The 20,782-nt window shown below is 42.4% G+C and overlaps 1 protein-coding gene across 4 annotated transcripts in view; it reads left to right on the top strand.

Moving 5' to 3' along the window:
• TCAIM (T cell activation inhibitor, mitochondrial) overlaps nucleotides 1-16,270 on the top strand; it is a 71,084-nt gene extending 54,814 nt beyond the window's left edge. For all 4 annotated transcript variants that reach the window (XM_007983855.3, XM_073010300.1, XM_007983858.3 and 1 more), the window contains 5 exons: nucleotides 3,263-3,360; nucleotides 3,606-3,697; nucleotides 7,267-7,499; nucleotides 8,111-8,242; nucleotides 14,248-16,270. In XM_007983855.3, the coding sequence (XP_007982046.1) occupies nucleotides 3,263-3,360; nucleotides 3,606-3,697; nucleotides 7,267-7,499; nucleotides 8,111-8,242; nucleotides 14,248-14,488 (796 nt within the window). In that variant the 3' untranslated portion in view covers nucleotides 14,489-16,270. The remainder of the gene's footprint in view (nucleotides 1-3,262; nucleotides 3,361-3,605; nucleotides 3,698-7,266; nucleotides 7,500-8,110; nucleotides 8,243-14,247) is intronic.
• The last annotated feature ends 4,512 nt before the right edge of the window (nucleotides 16,271-20,782 follow it).

Raw genomic sequence — 20,782 nt, 5'->3', positions numbered from 1 at the left:
GAAATGTTCATCTGTGTAAGAAAACTCTTAGTAATTTCTTATTTTAAATATTGAAGTAAGGCTGTGCACAGTGGCTCTTGCCTGTAATCCGAGCACTTTGGGAGGCCAAGGTGGGAGGATCACTTGAGCCCAGGAGTTCAAGACTAGCCTGGGCAACAGGCTAGTAGACCCTATCTCTACAAAACTTAAAAAAAAATTTAGCTAGGCACGGTGGCCTGCACCTGTAGTCTCAGCTACTTGGAAGGATGAGGCAAGAGGATCACTTAAGCCCAGGAGCTTGAGGCTGCAGTGAGCTATAATTGCATCACTGCACTGCAGCCTAGGTGATAGAGCAAGACTTTGTCTCAATTTATATATATGTTACTTCTTTCTTGTATGTATAGATAAAGAAGTAAGGCTTAAGTACTGACATTTTTGGCATAATAAACTTTTTTACATAATAAGTTTGTAAGAAAAATACCCTATTCCATATACACAAAATATATAAAAAATAATTATGCCCCCATCTTATAAGATATTTAAGGCCAGGCACAGTGACTCATACTTCTAGCACTTTGGGAGGTCAAGGCAGGAGAATCACTTGAGGCCAGGAGTTTGAGACCAACCTGGGCAACACAGCGAGACCCCATCTCTAAATAATAATAAGTGTTTTAAAAGATTAGTATTTGAGTTTAAAAAGAGGAGGGGAGGGAGAAAATGGATGTTGTATTCTTGGTTCTATATTATATTGCGGAACTTTTTAAGTAAGTTTTCATAAACTTGAAAATTGCAGTTATATAAAGATCCATGCTGAAATTTATTGCGGAATAGATTTAACAGTTCTTAAAACTCTAAGGAAGGGAAAAGGAGGAGTCAGGTCATTCAGTCATTGGACTTCCCATCACTAGAACTCAGAAAAATCGTCATCTAGTCTTCATGTTTAAACATCTTTGTTACTTTTTGCTATAGCCTGTTTTGTTGTTTTCAATTCTCATTATTAGGACTTTTTTTTCTTATATTAAAACAAATAACTATTTGGGTACCATAAAAACACCTTTTTTTCCTGTGTTTACAGAGTACAGATAGTATTTACATGTTCTGTTCTTGTTTAATCAAATCATCATAAGATAATTCAGAATTTCAAAGCATTCTTTTAGACTTCCATGTGTGAAATGTTTGAATGTATGCATATATCTGTTATTTTATCACACTAATCATTTTCAGATTAAACTTTATTATAGGGGGTTCTTCCCATTCCATAGTCTATTAGCATAAACTTTTCTAACTAAAAATAGTAAGATCATTTTTAAAAGTTTATAAGGTAAATAAATTAATGTGCATGCAAATAACTTTTTCTAATAGAAATTTTAAAAGATCTGTCAAAGCAGACTGAGTTAGGAAAATGAAAGGATTTCTTAAACAAAAAGAAATAAATATTATTTTACAGTATTATGGAGAAATTTCTCAGCTTTAATTTATATTATGGTAAATGTCAATAGATATAACCTGGCCGGGTACGGTGGCTCACGCCTGTAATCCCAGCACTTTGGGAGGCCAAGGCAGGCAGATGACGAGGTCAGGAGTTCGAGACCAGCCTGACCAACATGGTGAAACCCCGTCTCTACTAAAAATACAAAAATTAGCCAGGCCTGGTGGTGCATGCCTGCAATCCCAGCTACTCAGGAGGCTGAGGCAGGAGAATTGCTTGAACCCGGAAGATGGAGGTTGCGGTGAACCAAGAGCACACCACTGCACTGCAGCCTGGGCAACACAGCAAGACTCTGTCTCAAAAAAAAAAAAAAATATATATATATATATATATATATATATATATATATCCCACATAAGCTAAAGCTCTTTGGAGTTTTCAATTTTTAAGAGTATAAAAGGGTCCCTGAGACCATAACATTTGAGGACTATGGGCATGAGGGCTTCTTTACTTGCTAAAAAAAGTTAGCCAAAACTCCAGCAAACAAAAACATTAACTAATGACATTGTTTTTCATTCTAAACAGCCTATATAGAACACCATTTTTAACAAAAACAGCATTTACTGCCTTTGTCACTTAAATTTTTTAATGTCAAATAATCAAAAATTAATATTCTTTGAAATTATATTTTACTTTTTAAATTGTAGTTTAAAGAAAAAAACAATTTTTTAAACAAGTTTTCATTTTATCAGAAATGACATTCATCAGAATCAGTATTAGGATAAAAGAAGAACCTGTGTTTCTTAAGAGCCTGTTTTGAATGCCTGGACTCCTTCACACACATTACCTCATTTGATGTCTACTACCTGTATAGTAGGAAACATCCTCACTTTGCATGCATGCAAGTGAAAACCTTAGGAAGGCTAAAAGCAGCTTGTTCAAGGTCGCAGAGCTAGTAAACCACAGAATTAGAACTCCAAGGTGGGTTTTCTGAAGACCAGTTCTCTTCACAGTTACACAGCAGGGCCTCTGACATCGTGTCAATGTCAGGTTCCATGTGTCACTGGGGTTTAATATTAATTGATGAAATTTATGAAATGAGCAGATACACATGATTTCATCAAAATCACTTTCTCTAGAATGAGATAAAAAGAACCTGAGGTCAGGTACGGTGGCTCACGCCTGTAATCCCAACACTCTGGGAGGCCGAGGCAGGTGGATCACTTGAGCCCAGGCGTTCAAGACCAGCCTGAGCAACATGGTGAAACCCTGTCTCTACAAAAAAAATTTTTGAAGTAGCCAGCCATGGTGGCACATGCCTTTAGTCCCAGCTACTCGTGAGGCTGAGGTAGGAGGATCTCTTGAGCAGAGGAGGTCAAGGCTGCAGTGAGCCATGACTGCACCACTGCACTCCCGCCTGGGCAACCGAGTGAGACCCTATCTCAAAAACAGAAAAGAGAACCTGATAAGCCTAACCGGAATTCCTAGTTGGAACTTGAATCTAAAACAAAACCATCATCATTATAACAAAGTGAAAAAGAAAAATACTTTTTTCAAAGTTTTCCCATTTCATCATCTTATTTTTAAATAGAAATATCATGTATTTGCTTATTTTAAATCTTTGGATACCTGAGCATAGTAGTAATGTTTCTGCCCTCTGGTAAACAATTCATTTTCCATGTGGTTGCTTCTTTAAAAATTAGCTAGCTTAGAAACATATGATCAATCAAAACATGTGATGTGCCTGCTTCAGAAAGAGACTCATTGGCTTCCCAAGGACTCCAGTAGTTGTGAGTGCTTGCTCCTTCTTCGGCGTACCACTTATTAACATGCTTGTGTGCTCTGTTGGCCTAGGTGGCAGAGGAGCTGGGGCGTCGCCCACCGCTGTAGCCAGCTGCATAGTTTAAGCCGCTTAGCACAGCAGAATTTGGAAACACTTAAAAAAGCAAAAGGTAAACATTTTCCATTTTCTTTTAAAAAATCACCTAGCTGCTATGTACATCTATAAATTTTAATGGAAAAACCAAGTAACTTTATCATAGCTGAACTTTTAAATCTGTTCTTTGAATAAAGCAGTGGCATAAAATTAGCCTTTAAGCTTCTACTGAATTTAATCCTGAGTTTATACACTATTGGCACAATGCAGAAAGAATGAAGCACCTCGACCATGACCAAAGGTTTTGTGTTTTATCATCAGGGTGTACAATCATATTTACAGACCGTTCTGGCATGAGTGCAGTGGGCCATGTGATGCTAGGAACAATGGATGTCCATCATCACTGGACAAAAGTAAGAAAGAGCCTTAAAATTAAAAACTTCTTGTCATTCATATACTTTCATTTCCAACAATGCTATAATGTTAATGAACCAAAAAAAAATTTTGTTCTGTTTTTGTTTTTGTTTTTTAATGTTTTTAATCATAGTGTCAGCTGTTTTCAGATCAGATGCTGAAATATCATATACTTAACATACTTAAGAAGGAAAACTGATTTTTAAGGCAGTTTTTGTCTGGTAAGATTGCATTCTTTTCTGAAGCACAGCCTGAAAGCCTATATTCTGTTGTTTGGTTTTACCTGTTCTTAACAGATTTATTGAGGTATAACTGACATTTAATAAACTGCACATGTTTCTTGTGTGTTGTTTGGTATTTTGACATGTATGTATGCCCATGAAGCCATTATCACAGTCAAGATAGCAAACGTATCCAACACCTGGGCATATATGTGAGCATATGGCCCTTTGTAAACACTCCCTCCCATCCCACCACCCCCTCTCCAAGCAACCACTGGTCTGCTTTCTGTCACTATAGCTTAGTTTTGGAGTTTTATGTAAGTGGAATCATAGGGCTTGCAAACTTTTGTGTCTGGTTTCTTTCACTGTCTCATTTTGAGATTCATCCATGCTGTTGCATGTATTGAAAGTTTATTCCTTTTTACTATGTACTATTTCATTGTATAAATATACCACAGTTTGTTTATTCATTCACCTGTTGATGGACATAGGGTCGTATCACTTTGTGACTATTACAAATAAAACTGCTATGAACATTTGTGTACAAATATATGGACATATATTTCCTTTCTCTTGGGTAAATACCTAAAATAGAATGGCTGGATCATATGGTAGAGTATTTTAACTTTTTAAAAAACTGCCAACACTTAACTATGATCATCTTTTTAATTTTAGTCAGTCTAATAGCTCTGTGGTACAATCTCATTCAATGTTTAATTTGCATTTCTCTAATAATAAATAATGGTGAGCATCTCTTCATGTGCTTATTTGTCATCCACATATCTTCTTTAATGAAGTGTCTGTTCAAATCAAATATTTATTTGGTAGAAAATACTTGCAAACCACATATCTGACAAAGACATTATATCTAGAATATATTTCAAAACTCTCAAATTTCAGCAGGAAAAGAAAAAAACAACTAAAAAAGGGCAATCTAAAACTCTCAAACTTCAGCAGTAAAAAAAAAAAAAACCACTAAAAAGGGCTACTAAAAAAACCAATGCAACCAAAAATGGTGACATGAAATGACATGTCACCAAAGAGAATGTACAGATGACATGTAAGCACATAAAAACATATTCATTGGCCGGGCACTGTGGCTCACACCTGTAATCCCAGTGCTTTGGGAGGCCAAGACAGGTGGATCACGAGGTCAGGAGTTCAAGACCAACCTGGTAAACACAGTGAAACCCCGTCTCTACTAAAAATTTTTAAAAAAAAAAAAAAAAAAATAGCTGGGCATGGTGGCAGGCGCCTATAGTCCCAGCTACTTGGGAGGCTGAGGCAGGAGAATCACTTGAACCCGGGAGGCGGAAGTTGCAGTGAGCCAAGATTGTGCCACTGCACTCCAGCCTGGGCAACACAGCGAGACTCTGTCTCAAAATAAATAGAAAGATAGAAAGATAGATTAGGTAGGTAGGTAGGTAGGTAGGTAGGTAGGTAGGTAGATAGATAGATAGATAGATAGATAGATAGATAGATAGATAGAACCACAGTGCATTATCACTACACACTTACCAGGATGGCTAAAATGAAAAATAGTTACATGCTGGTGAGAATGCAGAAAAAATAGGTCATTCATGCATTGCTGATGGGAATGCAAAATGGTACAGGCATTCTGGAAAAAGACTATAATGGTTTCTTACAAAACTAAACATGACCCAGCAGTCACCCTCAGGTATTTACAGCAGAGAAATGAAAAATTATGTTCACACAAACACCTGTACATGAATGTTTATAATAGCCAAAAACTAGGAAAAAAATGAATGTTCTTCAGTGTGTGAATAGCTAAACAAACTGGTACATCCCTACCATAAGATTCTACTCAGCAATGAAAAGGAGTGAGCTATTGATACATGCAGCAACTGGATGGATCTTAAGGGCATTGTGCTGAGTGAAAAAGTCAGTCTCAGAAGGTTACAAACTGTTTGATTCTATTTATATAACATCCTTGGAATAATAAAATGATAGAAAGGAAGAAAAGATTTGTGGTTGCCAGGAAGTAGAGAGAGGGGAGCAGAGGTGTCAGTGCTATAAACGGGATCCCTATGATGGAATTCCTGTGTGTTTTGACTGTAGCAGTGTCACATGGCTCCATACACATATAATAAAGTAAATATACATGTGAAAAATACACAAATGCATGCAAGTAAAACTAATGACCTCTGAGTAAGATTAATGAATTGTATCAATGTCAATTTCCTGGTTGTAATATTATACCAATAATTGTATAAGATGTACTGTTAAGTTAAAGGTATATGAATCTAGAATTATCTCAAAACAAAAAGTTTTTAAAATGTAGTTACCATATACACATGAGTAACCCATAGAAAAATTGAAAAATAGGGAGTAAAATTATTTTCCACAAGACGTTAAAAGTAGATTATAAATAATTTGTAGAATTTTTATGCAGCTATTGCTTTTATTATAGCAGAGTTTTTAATGCCTTCCAACTCTTCTAAAAGACCCTGGCTTTTAATAGAAAATCTTAAGTCCTTAGTGGTCCTTCCCTGACCCAGCCCCTACATCCCCCTTGAGCCTTGCTCTTTCCTTTCCCTCGCAGCAGGTCACATGCCAGCCATACCAAACTCCTTACTGTTTCCAAACATGTTGCTCCTTTTCATGGTTCCGTATTTGCACATGCTCTTTTTCCTTCCCCAAAAGCAGCCCTTACATTCACGTGCCATTTCTAAATCTTACTTCATGTTTAAGATTGATCGAATTAGACTCCCTTAGAAACCTTTGCCTGAACCTCCTCTGTATCCACTCACCCTGATTTGGCATTTAGTATGCTAAATTCGGATTTTTGTTTCCTTGTACCCCAACTGTGAGTGCCAACCAAACAGGGACAAACTCTTACAATCTGTACCCTTCAAGTGCCCAACTCAGTGCTTACGTATATGGTAGGTGCACAATCATATTTATTGCACTTAATTGAGTTTAGTTCCTTTAAAGTAAATTTTGAAGGAATAGACTGAGTTGAAATACATACACTTTATTTCTAAAACCTTTATTGTACCATTTAATAATTCTAAACTAATTGAAGATTCTTACCTAAATATTTAAATAATAGTGCTTAGGATTAGGACTTACTTTTATTTGGAGCATATTTTTTTTTGGAACTTTACAAATTCCCATCTAAAAATCTCAAAGATTTACAGTGGCTTGTTTTGAATATTAATATTTCCAGAATTCAATTAAGGTTTTTTTTTTATCTCTTACTTGAACTTTCCTTCAATGAAAATCATTTTCTTGTTAAAAATGTCTTAATGTCATTTATTGGAATTCTAAAATTAAATTATAGTAACATAAAGCTAATTGTTTCTTTCCCTTTGTTAACACTGTAGCTTTTTGAAAGACTGCCAAGTTATTTTGACCTTCAGAGGAGGCTGATGATTTTAGAAGACCAAATAAGCTATCTTTTAGGTGGCATACAAGTTGTTTATATTGAAGAATTACAGCCAGTATTGACACTTGAAGAATATTACTCTCTTCTTGATGTGTTTTATAATAGACTGTTGAAAAGTAGAATACCATTTCACCCTCGAAGTTTGCGTGGTTTGCAAATGATCCTTAACAGGTAAATATCTAAGATAGAAGGATTACTTTTATTCCTTCGTCTAGGTGGGTTGTGTGTGTAAATGCATTAAATTGTTTTGTATTTCAATGGGTAGTTCTTAAGAATTAAAGAAGAAAATGCCACTACTTGTGTTAGCAACTCTCTTCTACACTCTAGAAAAGCCAGCATGGGAGGATTGAAGAATTTAATGTCTAGAACATTCTTTGAATATATTGCTGAGCAGATTTACTGGGCAAAGTCAATCCAATGGAAAACATTATAAGATTAAACTAATAGTAAATCAGTAGCCAACATTTGTGGTGTATACACTGTTTGCCGAGCGCTGTGTTGGGTACTTATATGCATTCTGTCTTTAGCTCTGACAACCTCACTGTGCAGCAGGTCACCCCTTGCATGTAACAGATAAGGAAGGTCAGAGGGCTTGCAAGTAGGTCGTGATCCTGAAGAAGTGTGTCTTTGGGGGCAGCGAAGCTTTAAGTTGCTGCACTTTTGAAGTGGCTTTTCTTGATGATTTTTTTTTTTTAATTTTCCTGAGGACTAATAAAACATTTTCTCTGGTCGGGGAGAGGAGAGGGTCAGTGGTTTTTCCTTTAATGTATATTTTATTGCAGTGACAGATATGCTCCAAGCTTGCATGAACTCGGGCATTTTAATATTCCAACACTCTGTGATCCAGCAAATCTCCAGTGGTTTATTCTCACCAAAGCTCAGCAGGCAAGAGAGAACATGAAAAGAAAGGAAGAGTAAGTACTGCCAGTCCTCTGTAAAGTCAGATCATTCAGTCTAACTGAAAACTTCAGATATTTGGAACTCATAAATATGGGACCTGGAAACAGTATGAAGCTTAGGAAATTGACTAATTTGTAGATATTCCATATTTATTTATTCCCTACCTAAATTATGTTACCACCATGGACCTCAGTTTGAGAAGTTCAGCTTCTTAATATAAAAGTCAATTCAGGAGCAGAATGAAAAATAAGAATATCAGCAAGGAATTTTCCAGATGGAAAAGACTGACAACAAGCAAAAATATTGATTATTTCTTGATTAACAAGAATATTGCTTAAAAATTTTCAAACTGTTAATATAAAAAGAACTTTATCTGTATCTTAATTAAGTTGAGAAGAAACCTTAAAAAAATCATCTTAAGCCAGGCACAGTGGCTCACGCCTGTAATCCCAGCACTTTGGGAGGCCGAGGCAGGCAGATCACTTGTGAGGTCAGGAGTTTGAGACCAGCCTGGCCAACGTGGTGAAACCCCGTCTCTACTAAAAATACAAAAACTATCCAGCTGTTGTGGCGGTCACCTCTAGTCCCAGCTACTCAGGAGGCCAAGACAGGAGAATGGCTTGAACCCAGGAGGCAGAGTTTGCAGTGAGCCGAGATCACGCCACTGCACTCCAGCCTGGATGACAGAGAGAAAGAAAAATAATAAACCTTTTAACTGTTGATATAAAGAAAATTTTATCTGCATTTTAATTAAGTTGAGAAGAAACCTTAAAAAATCATTTTAGGCCGGGCACAGTGGCTCAAGCCTGTAATCCCAGCACTTTAGGAGGCCGAGGCAAGGAGATCACTTGAGCCCAGGAGTTCAAGACCAGGCTAGGCAACATGGTGAAACCCTGGGCAATATGGTGGGAAAAAAAAAAAAATTAGCCAGGCATGGTGGCACTTGCTTGTGTCCCAGATACTCAGGAGGCTGAGGTGGGAGGATTGATTGAGCCTGGGTGGCCAAGGCTGCAGTGAGCTGTGATGGTACCCCTGCACTCCAGCCTGGGTGACATAATGAAATCCTTTCTCAAAAAAAAAACAGTGTATCATTTTAGTTCCTAAGCAGTGTTGTTTTTATGTTGTTTGTATCTTTGAAGGAGTCCTATTATAGCCAACAGTTTCCTGTTTTGTAGGTGGTAAGATATTGCTTGATATTGTTTTATGTATCACCTATGAAGAAATGAGGTCATTTACTTAGCCATCATTTACTCTGACTGTTATGTGCCCAAAGCTGAGATCAATGCCATTGATAGAAAGACTCAGACATGATCTCTGCCTCCTGGAATTGTTTCTAGTAGGAGATGTGAGTGCTGTAAATTTGCCAGTGGTAGCTGCAGCACAATCCAGTGGGAAGAGCCAAAGCTGACACCTGGGAGCATAGGGGACAAGGAAAGGCAACGGCAGGGAACAGGATGGAAGCTGGAGAGAATGCTGTTCCACATGTCCATGGAGGGAAGTTTCAAGGAGAAGAGAGGAGGACAGGGTAATGGGACCTAGTTCTTTAGGAGGGTGCCAGTGGAAGCAGTTCTCCTGCCTCACTGTTCATTTGAGGTTCAGTTTGCACAAGTGCTCATTTTAAAAGCCAGGAATTTTAAATATAGAGAGAGGCTAGGTTTGGTGGCTCACACCTGTAATCTCAGAACTTTGGGAGGCCGAGGTGGGCAGATCACTTGAGGTGAAACCCTACCTCTACTAAAAATATGAAAATTAGCCAGGCGTGGTGGTGCACACCTGTAATCCCGGCTACTCAGGAGACCGAAGCAGGAGAATCACTTGAACCCGGGAGGCGGAGAGGTTGCAGTGAGCCAAGATCACACCGTTGCACTCCAGCCTGGGCGACAGAGCAAGACTCTGTCTCAGAAAAATAAATAAATAGAAGGGATGGCAACTAACCATGGAACCCATTCTTTTAGCAAGAGACAACGAGATCATTTTTTGTATAAAATAAATGAAGGAGCAGCATCTCTTTTGTTTTCCTTATGGAACTGATGACAACTCGGTAGGCCAGATCCTATCACACCCTACCTCTTGATTGGCTGTTAAGTATTTGTTAGTGCTATTTCTTTTCTCAATTTTACATCTGCTTTAACTCTCAAGAGCAATTCTAGCCAACTGTTAATCATTAGGACTGATGATTTTGTTTGCTATAACCTATCAGCTGCTTTTTCTCTTTTTCTCTATGACTATTTTATAGCTTTCGAGTAATGCTATTACATTGTGAGAAAGCAAAGTAAAAAGAAAAACATTCAAATAGGTCAATTTGTGAATGTTCCGTCCTACCAGTTGCTCAGGCGAATAAAAACCAGCGAGTCATCTTGATTCCTCTCCCCTGTCTCACTCCCTACCCCAGTCCACCTTCAGAGCAGACCCGGAAAGAAACTCACCTCTTCTCTTTTCCTTTCCTGCTGCACCTGGTCTGAGCCTCCATCATTTTGTGATGGCCTCTTGTCTGGTCTTCAGGCTTCCACACTCAGCACCTCCCCAACCCGTGGTGGACTCTCGTCAGAGCAGCAGTGGGAACCTAGTCAGAGCTGTCACTCCTCTGCCCAGTGCCCACAGACCCTCTGCCCACTCCCTTGCTTGTCTCAGCTCAGCTCCTGGGACTCTCCTCTCACTCATTCTGCTGCAGCCTTTTTATCCTCCTCGAGCACTCTTGACATGTGTCCGCTCCTGGGCCTGTGTGCTTTCCCCCAGCCTGAGGTCCTCCTTCCTCAGAAATTGCAGCTTCCTCAGGCCCTGCTCACATTCCACCTTCTCTGGCCACACAACTTACAGCATGGAGCCCCCACCCTCAGCCGGCCTGCCTTTCTCCGTCCACCTCAACAAATTTGCTGTTTCCTTATTAATGTGTTCTCTCTCTCGCCTTCCCAAAAGAAGGTAAGCTCGCTGAGGGCAGACTTCATTCTATTTTGCTCCCTCCGGTGCCAACTGGGATGGGTGCCTGGCGCGCAGGGGGCCTTCAGGAAATACCCGTTGACCTTTCACCTGCTTCCTTAGCCTTTTTCTGGCTCTGGGCCCCAGAGTCCTCATCCCTATACTTAGCCCCCAAGGAGAGGAAGCACTTGCTGCTGGTCCCAGCCTTCCTTCCTGCTCAGTCATCATCCTTGTGCCCCTGACTCTGGGCCCAGGAGCCTCTCCTCGCCTTTGCTGTCTTTCCTTCCTTAGCTCTGCTGTCCCTGCCCTAGTAAGACACCTTCATTATATTCGCAGAGCAGTGATGCAGACTAACTTCTTTCCTTCCATGAAGCATGTTCCTAGAGAGTGGTTTTCAGATACTTTTTAACTTATAAGGTAGATTCTTAAGTGGAAACATAGTTTATTTTATTAGGTTCGTGCAAAAGGAATTGCAGGTTTTTGCCATTAAAAAAAAAATGGCAAAAACTGCAATTCCTTTTACACCAACCTAATAAAAAAGAGTAAAGCTCTCAGTTGTTCTAGTTCAAAAGAAAAGGAGCCAGAGGCCACCCATGCTCACAGGGTCCTCAGAGTAGCAGCTGTGCAGGACCCTCAGCTTGCTGAACAGTTAAAAAAAAAAAAAGGGGGGGGGGGGGGGAAGCGCACGCTATTCTAAGCTGGTATGTACAACCCAAAACTGTATGACTGGTCGGTCCTGTCTCTTGGCACTGCCTGGCTGGCATGTAGACAGTGTTTGCTGCCTGTGGAGCCCCCAGTCCTTTGGAGGCTGGCGATAGCCTAGTTCACAGTTCTTCTGTAGGGTGGTAACAACCCAGAGTAAACTGCGCCTGAGGATCAGCCTAGCTCTCCCTAGCAGGGGCATTCCCCACTTATGTTTTTGTAGTAACCCACTCAGATGTTTCCTTTTACTCTGTATGATATATTTCAAATTTTAAAATCACTTAGATAAGTTGGAAACAATCAAAATGTACAGTAATAGAAGAATGTTTAAGTAGTTCTGATACATGTAGTAGAAACAGTGACTAAAGGCTGGGCATGGTGGCTCACACTTATAATCCCAGCACTTTGGCGGGCTAAGGCAGGAGGATCACTTGAGCCCAGGAGTTCAAGACCAGCCTGGGCTACATGGTGAGACCTCATCTCTACAAAAAATTTAAAAATTAGCTGGGTATGGTGGTGTGCACCTGTAGTCTCAGCTACTTGGGAAGCTGAGGCAGGAGGTTTGCCTAAGCCTGGGTGGTCAAGGCTGCAGTGAACCATGGTCACGACGCTGATACTCCAGCCTGGGCAACAGCGAGACCCTATCTCAAGGCCAGGCACGGTGGCTCACACCTGTAATTCCAGCACTTTGGGAGGCTGAGCGGGGTGGATCACCTAAGGTCAGGAGTTCAAGACCAGCCTGGCCAACATGGCAAAACCCTGCCTCTACTAAAAATACAAAAAATAGCCGGGCGTGGTGGTGCATGCATGTAATCCCAGCTACTTGGGAGGCTGAGGCAGGATAATCGCTTGAACCTGGGAAGCAGAGGTTACAGTGAGCCAAGATCACGCCACTGCACTCCAGCCTGGGCAACAGAGCAAGACTCCATCTCAGGAAAAATAAAAATAAAAATTTCCTGCTGACTGTAGAGGCACCCAAGGATGAGGAAAGGCTTGTACATGTTATTTTCCTGTTGAGGGGACAGCCCTGGGGAACCTTAACAAGGGCTGCCTTCTCAATGCTTTTCTAAGATTGCACCTCAGAAGAACTGATGGGTTCTCCTGTATAAAGCTTGTGACCCATGGGTCTGGGAAACCCTAGGATGAGACTGTAAGCTTCTAAAAGGAATGAGAATGAGAGTCTTGCCCAGACTTTAAAGATATATTGTTGGAGAACTATGCAGTAACATGGTCACACTGCAAGGCTTCTCATTTCTAAGCATCATTGTTAATATCTTTTCTTGACAAGTGAAAAATACCTTTACAGAAAAAGTTACTCATCCCCTCCTATTGATAGAAGTTTAAGGGTTCTTTCTGTCTAATCCTGGAGAGATTAGAAGCAGGCCCAGCTGTGAAACATTTTCAGCACCATCAGCCCTGACTGCTGTCTGTCTGCTTGAATCTCTAAGCAGCACTGTGTAGGAGAGTAATCTTACAGAAAAAGCAAACAGCACTTGAGAAAGTGATCAGTATTATAGGCCAGGATAACTAACTGCTATGACCATTTCTGTTTTTTACTGTCTAGTGTATGGAAATTTTATAGTACCTACTTTTCTATGCAGAGTTTAAGGGTGATTAAATGTAAGATATTTAGACATTTTAAACCAATGAAGTATTTTAAATAGACTGGCTCAGGGACATGACCATGGCAGTTTTGCTTTATTCATGTTGTTAAATGGGCTTGCTGAGTAACTCATGTGTTGGTCTAGATGTAGCACATTGAATCCACTTATCAAAACACCATATCCCTAAGCACTTGCCACCTGTGGGAGAAAGTATTTGAGACACTGAGTTCTGCCTAGAGTTGTATACTTTGTAGACCTGAACTGAAGCCCCTGATGGAATAAGAGAGTTGTAACCTCAGGCAGAGGGGAGGGAACAGACAGGGGACTGGTGAGGTAGGAGAGGAAGAGTGAAGAGAACCTGTCCTCCTCAGGGTCCTGGTTTTCCGTGAGTCTGCTTTTATCTGGGAAATCTTTAGACAGCATTACCGCCCAAGGGTTAAACTTTAGGTGGGTCCTAAAACTAGGGGTTTTATAGTCTTCATTTTCTGCTTCCTTCAGTCACTAACAGCTGCTAGATAAGGCAATATAAGAGCTTTTTAAATTTTATGTTATTTTTAGCCCTTTACTGCTAAAAACGTTACCAAATACTTTTAGAGATCCATGTGACAGAAACTCAAAAGATTTAAGACATGATGGCTATTGGCATGTCTTCCAAACGTATAATTTGGCCTTTGTAGGTGGCATTTTCGGTGTTGTGAGTGCAGAGTTATGGCCCCAATATGTAAGAATATATTTACATTGTGTGTTCTTTTATTTGGTTATAGCTTATGACAATATTTTTATTTTCTATATAATAGGTTAAAGGTTATGGAAAATGAATTGATACAGGCATCAACAAAGAAATTTTCTTTGGAGAAGTTATATAAAGAGCCCAGCATTTCTAGTACACAAATGGTGGATTGTTGTAAGAGACTTCTAGAACAATCACTGCCTTACCTACATGGGATGCACCTCTGCATTTCACATTTTTACTCTGTTATGCAAGATGGAGACCTTTGTATTCCTTGGAATTGGAAGAATGGAGAAGCCATTAAGTAACACAGAAATCTGTTTTATTTTTTTAAGAGATAAGAAAGGAACTTAAATTAAAAATATTTAAATCCACAGTTTGATATAACAGTATTATTTACATATCATAAGAACAAAGTTTCTAACTGCTGCTTTAAAAGTAGACTTTTAAAAAAAAAGTTAATTTCTGCTAGGAAATGTGTTTTAAAAAGATTTTATAGGCCAGGCATGGTGACTTATTCTCGCGGTCCCAACTACTTAGGGAGGTTAAGATAGGATCACTTGAGCCCAGGAGGCCAAGGTTGCAGTGAGCCCAGATGGCACCATTGCCCTCCAGCCTGAGCAATGGAACAAGACCCTGTCTCAAAAAATAATAATAATAATTTGAAATAAGTAACTAATAAAAAGATTTTATATCCCAGTCTTATGATGTTGGTTGACAAGGGTAGATAAAAAGATGTTAGGATGAAAGAACATATTTTTAGTGATATGTAAATGACGGATTCTACAATAGTCATATATTTTTATATGAATGAATGTTGGGTTGGGCTGGAGAGGTATGTGTGTATAAATACAAAGGTCTCACATTCAGAGTATAGCTCTGAAATAATGGAACTCTTGTCTGCAATTCAACATGCATCTGTATAGTTACATCTCATGTAAATATGCACACACATATTTTGCAGCCACTAATTGACAGTAAATGTCCAAAACAGGTGATTGATAGGTAGCAAAAATTAGATAACCACCAGTTTTGCCCAGGAGAAAGACTGGAAGGACTAAAAGCAGTTGAATATGTGGTACTGACATTGTCATAAGCAGTCTGATAACCAGTTTATTAAAACATGTGCATTAACGGAGAATTTAATTTTAAACCCATAATTTCCCCTATCCATTAAAATATTATAATTATTAGCAGTATGAAACCAACAGGAAATGTTTTTGAATCATTTAGCGAGATGACTCATTTGTTTCATGGGCAAACACTATCCAGGAAAATCCTTGCCTGTTTCCCAAAGAGCTCTAAGAAATAGAATCAAGTGTAAAATGGTTCAGACCATTCAGGATTTCTTGTCACTCTTCTCAACCCTGATCTTCCTGTTCTTACTGATGTTTGAAACCCTTTCATTAGCCCCGGCCTGGTTAAAGCCCCTCAGAGTCACCTCTCATTCATAGCAATACAATTTAACCCCAAGTGGTTGATGGTGTCCCCAGCACGGCCGAGAGACCTGATCTCTGGATTCAGTGCTTTTAGCTCTTCGGGTTTACCCTAAGATTCCATCAGGCAATATTTTTAACCAATCCAAAAGCTCTTCAGGTCATTTCTGAAGAGGACAAGGTGAATCCTGGCTTGGAACACCATTTTTGGGCTCTGGCTGCTGAATGAATCAGAAAGGAATTTTTTCTGAAAAGCATTAGAAAGTAAAGGAGATGTTAAAATCAGTTCTTGCAGTATGTTTTATATTTATCTAAGACACTGATTATTTTAAAAGCTTTTACATTCAAATGTGTATTCAAGAGAAGTACTGATTTGTAATTATTATAGTTTGTGTGTATCATCCCTTTTAACTGTGCCTAACAACTCTACTTAAATTTTGATTTCTAATGTAACAAATGTTTCCTGTAAAGATTTTCCAGAGCCAAATAATGGGAGTGAAAAATTCCTTAAGTGTTATATAAGAAAATATATTAGAAAATCAGGTTTGGATTATACCATTTCCAAAATATACTAATATAGAATCCTCAGTAATATGTTTTGAATTGGATTTTGTCTCAGAAATAACTGTTACATAATAAAGAATACATCAACCAGATAACTGTTTTTTTTCTTGTTATCCAACTGTTAGTAATTTTAGAACTATTGCAGTATAATAGGAAATTAGACGAAATTGGTACTTGTATATGCCTGTTTGACTTCCTCTCCCACTCTAACATGAAAGAGAAAATTCTGTCCCACCACTGAAAGGTGGCACAGGAGCAGACCCCTCTCACTGTTTCTACAAAGTCTCGGGTGAGAAGTGGTCTCCAAAGGGACCTGAGCTCTAGCTCAGGCCTGTCCCACGGGAGAAACAGGCCTGCATTCGCCTGCCCAGGCTGTCACGGCAGGAAGGCATATGTGCGTCCCTAGGACAGGTTCTTACCAGGCCCTACTTCCTCCTTTCTCTTAAAGGACTCCACCTCCAGGCAGCCTTCCTGAGCTAATAAGAGGGTGGTGGGCTTTCAGAAGTGGCCAGGTGGGACAAAAGGGACCAGGGCTATCTCAAGGGCTAGCTCACCTTTGGCATCTCTAGGGAGTAATTGTATATCACAGATAGAGGTCCCCGGAGTTAACCCCCTCCAGCTTAGGTCACTGTCGCAGCAACCTGATGCCCCTGCGTCCCCCATGCTAACTTGACCTCTTTCATGGAGCCTGCCGCTCCAACCCCTGCTGCCCTGGAGAATTCTGCCCAGGCTTCCCTGCAACAAACCAAGCAGATCAAATCAGTCCCATGGAGACTGATGGGCCCCAAGGGTGCAGGCTCCTCTGTAGGGGACCATGGTCCTGGCAACCTCCCACCCACAGGCCAAGGTACAGGAGCCACAGAGGCATCCAGTGAGGCCTGGCAACTGGCTAACCATGAAGTGCCCACCCTGTTCCAAGACCACCCTCATACCCGTCATGAGCAGTCTGATAACCAGTTTATTAAAACGTGCAGTTGCTTGGACAGCTGGGCTGACCCAGGACAAGCGCACCTATTAGGCTGGTCTTCGGGGTGCTGGGGTGGGGGCAGGGGCACTTCAGGGATAGGAAGGAGAGGCCTGTGTGTTCCAGAAGTACAGAGGAACCTGGTGCCGGCCGCAGTCAACCCCGATGTGATGACATTTCTACCCACCCTCTTTGATGTCTTGGTGCTGGCTGCTGTCTTTGGCCAGGTAAGCTCATAGTCTAGGCTCTTGGGGTCCCCTCACTGGGCCTGCCCACTGCCTGCAGGTAGGGGAGCCTATGGGCCAGGACTGTCCTTGGCTTCCCCTTGCAGGTCGTGGGTTCAAAGACCATTCCTGGGTTCCACCACCACCAAGCCTCAACGGTGTCCTGATGGGCACAGGAGCTGCTGGGGCTTTCTAGGTTAAGACCCTTGCCTATCCCAGCATTCCCCCCCTGCAGTAGGGGGGCTGCAGGGGTCAGCCTCAGTCTCTGCCCTGGGAGCCTGCCTTACCTTGCCCGGGCATCCCCACACCTCCCCTGGAAGACCCCCCACACCCAGTGGCTCTGATCCACTGTAGAGCAGCCAGGGCACCCGTTGCTCACACCCTCTGGCCTGAGGCTGACTGGCATTGTGGCTGGGTTTGGGGGTCAGGGTTGGGGGTGGGCCTTGCCCTCAACAGCCCCCACTCCCACTCTGACCCCTTTTCAATCTTCCTCCTCTTGTGGGCTCTATCCTTGGACCCTCCCAGCTCCTCACACCAGATGACTTTCTAAATATCCAGAAATCACTTAAAATACCAGCTTCGGGGCTAGGAGTGCCTAGAGCAGACCAAGAAGGCTATGGCCAGGCAGGGGTCTGCCTCCCAGACTTCTGAAAAGGCAAAATCTGGGCCCAGAAGTTGCTGTGGGACCAGAGAGCTGGGGCTAGGAGCATCTGCATGGGCTCTGTGAGGAGGGGAGGCAGGTTTCAGATCAGAGCATGCAGAGGCAGTGAGCCCGAGGGAGGAGGCAGGTGGACAGATGGAGGGGGCCTGCAGAGGGAAGGAGGTACTGACTGAGGTCTGGGATGACCATCTCTACCAAGAGACCCTCTGCCTCCCCCAGGATGTGCAGACCCTGGCGCACACAGTCCCACATGAGAGCCTGGGCTGGCACCGCCCTGAAGAAGGTGGCACCCACTCTCGTGGACAGTGGATCCAGCCTGGTGGGAGGATCATCCCACTTCAGGGGGCTGGGCAGCCTGAGGGGACTAAGGGAGGTCATCTCTTCCAGCCTCCCGCCCTCAATCCCAGAACCCAGGTATGAGCCCAGGGCCACCCAGGGCCACCCTGGACCCACCAGAATTCCTCCACCACCACTTGGTCAAAGTTTTGTAGAGGTCTGAGGACAAGGGTCAGCTGGGGGATCAGGAGAGGATGAAGAGGGTCACAGCTCTAACAAAGTCTTGTCCAGTCATCCCCCATCTTCCCGAGGGCTCTTCCCTGACCCCCCTACTTCATCCCGCCACTTCATCCATCTCATCAGCTGCCCCTGAAGTGCCCAGAAGTCAGGGCTGGTTTTGTCCTCCAAGGCCTTGGTGTAGTGCTGGCCCAGGATCTGCAGCCAAACTTCATGCAGCACCAGCTCCGCCTTCTCCCCTAGAGAGATGGGGTGGAGGTGGCATCAGCCTGCACTCCCTCTCCTGGAAGCCCTGGGGTGGGACGTGCACCCGAGCTCTAATGCTCCATCCAGGGGTCAGCTGCTGCTGGTCTAAAAATGAGATTTCTTGCTGCCTGTGTTTGTGTGACCCATGAGCTAAGAATGGATTTTACATGTTTAAATGGTTGAAAACATGGAAAGTAGAATCTTATCTTGTGACACATGAGAAGTACATGACATGCAAACTTCCACATCCATAAAGAAAGGTTTCTGGGAATGTGGCCATGCTCATGTGCTGACATGTTGTCTAGGGCTGCTTTCTTGCTACAGGGGAGGGTTTGAGTATGTGGTGATGGAGACTCAGTGGCCTGCAGAGCCTTGAAGAGTTTCCATCTGGCCCTTTACAGAAAACGCTTGCTAACCCCTACACTGATCCATCTAATGGAATAATGCTGCAGACTCCGAGAGTTGATCCTAGTAGGAAATGTTGCTGACAATTTAACAGATGCTGCTTTTATGATTTATTTTGATGCTGCTCTGGTGGGAGACATGTAAGAAAATTCACCCCCTGGGAGGAGGTCATGGTGGGGCTTGTGGCCATCAGTGGTGAAGCCTCTTTAAGAGGATGCGTGGGGAGCTCTACCGTCTGCTGAGGGTGTTGTAATGGGCCCTCTGTGTTGAGGAATGAAGAGGGAACATGGCCTGTCTGCTGGGAACTGGCTTCTGGGGAGCAGAAGAGATGGTAGTTTGGGCCTGTGGAGGCAGAGGCCCAAACCAATCTGGTCTCTGGGGCAGCCGGCAGGGGGCATAGCTGTGTAGGAGTGGGTGCGAGGTCAGAGCCCGAAGGAGGGCACCCCGACCACACTCCCAGGAGGCTGCGGTGGTGGGGGTGGGGCAGCACTGTAGGAGGACCAGTGCCTTCTGTGGCTGAGGGGTCCTTGGAGAGCAGCTCCGGGCTGTGCGTACCTGGGACTGATTTCACCCAGCGCTCTCTCAACCTGGATGTGGAACAGCTCTCCCTGTTAGGATGGCATGAGCTTGCAGAAGTCATCCTATCAGGAGGCCTCAACAGGAGATATGGGTTACTTGCAGCCCTGCCCTGGGGCAGAGCTGAGGGGTTTTGCCTGTGACTTGGTAGGACAGATCTTGTCATGCATGTGAGGACTCAGTGAGGTCCTGGGCAATCGGGGAGGTGACGGGACCCTCTTGTCCCTCTGATCTTGACTGCTTCTCGCCTATGTCCAGCTCCTTGCTGAAACTCTATGCCCCATTCCTCTCTGTGGCCCCAACACATGAGCAAGTATTGTCTGAAGAAAATTCTGCCCATTCTCTAGAAGGGGAACACTGAGGTTTAGAGAGGGGAAGAGCCTGATGGCCGAAAGACACACAGGGATCACAGCCCTACTAAAAACACAGAAATTAGCTGGTGCAGTGGCACAGGCCTGTAATTCCAGCTACTAGGGGGGCTGAGACACAGTAATTACTTGAACCCAGGAAGCAGAATTTACATGAGCCATGATCTCACCACTACACTCCAGCCTGTGCAACAGAGCATGACCCTGTCTCAAAAAAAAAGTTAAAACCCATTTGTCCAGTATAACATTTTTCAAAATATATACTCAAACATAGAGAAGTCTAGAAATGTCACCAATGGTAATTTCAGGAAAGAATTCTAAGGTGACTTGTTTTGGTTATCTGCATTTTTTTTTCCTTTTATTTTTTGGACACAGGGTCTTGCTCTGTCACCCAGGCTGGAGTGCAGTGACCCGATCAGGGATCACTGCAGCCTTGACCTCACAGGCTTAAGCCATCCTCCCACCTCAGTCTCCTGAGTAGCTGGGATTACAGGCACATGCCACCACACCTGGCTAATTTTTGGATTCTTGTACTTTTTGCAGAGATGAGTTTTGCCATGTTGCTCAAGCTGGTCTTAAGTGATTCACCCACCTCGGCCTCCCAGAGTGCTGGAGTTACAAGTGTGAGCCGTGTGTGCCAGGCCT

This window comes from Chlorocebus sabaeus, chromosome 22 (assembly GCF_047675955.1).
Source record: "Chlorocebus sabaeus isolate Y175 chromosome 22, mChlSab1.0.hap1, whole genome shotgun sequence".
NCBI lineage: Eukaryota > Metazoa > Chordata > Mammalia > Primates > Cercopithecidae > Chlorocebus > Chlorocebus sabaeus.
This window is presented reverse-complemented; position numbering and strand designations above follow the sequence as displayed.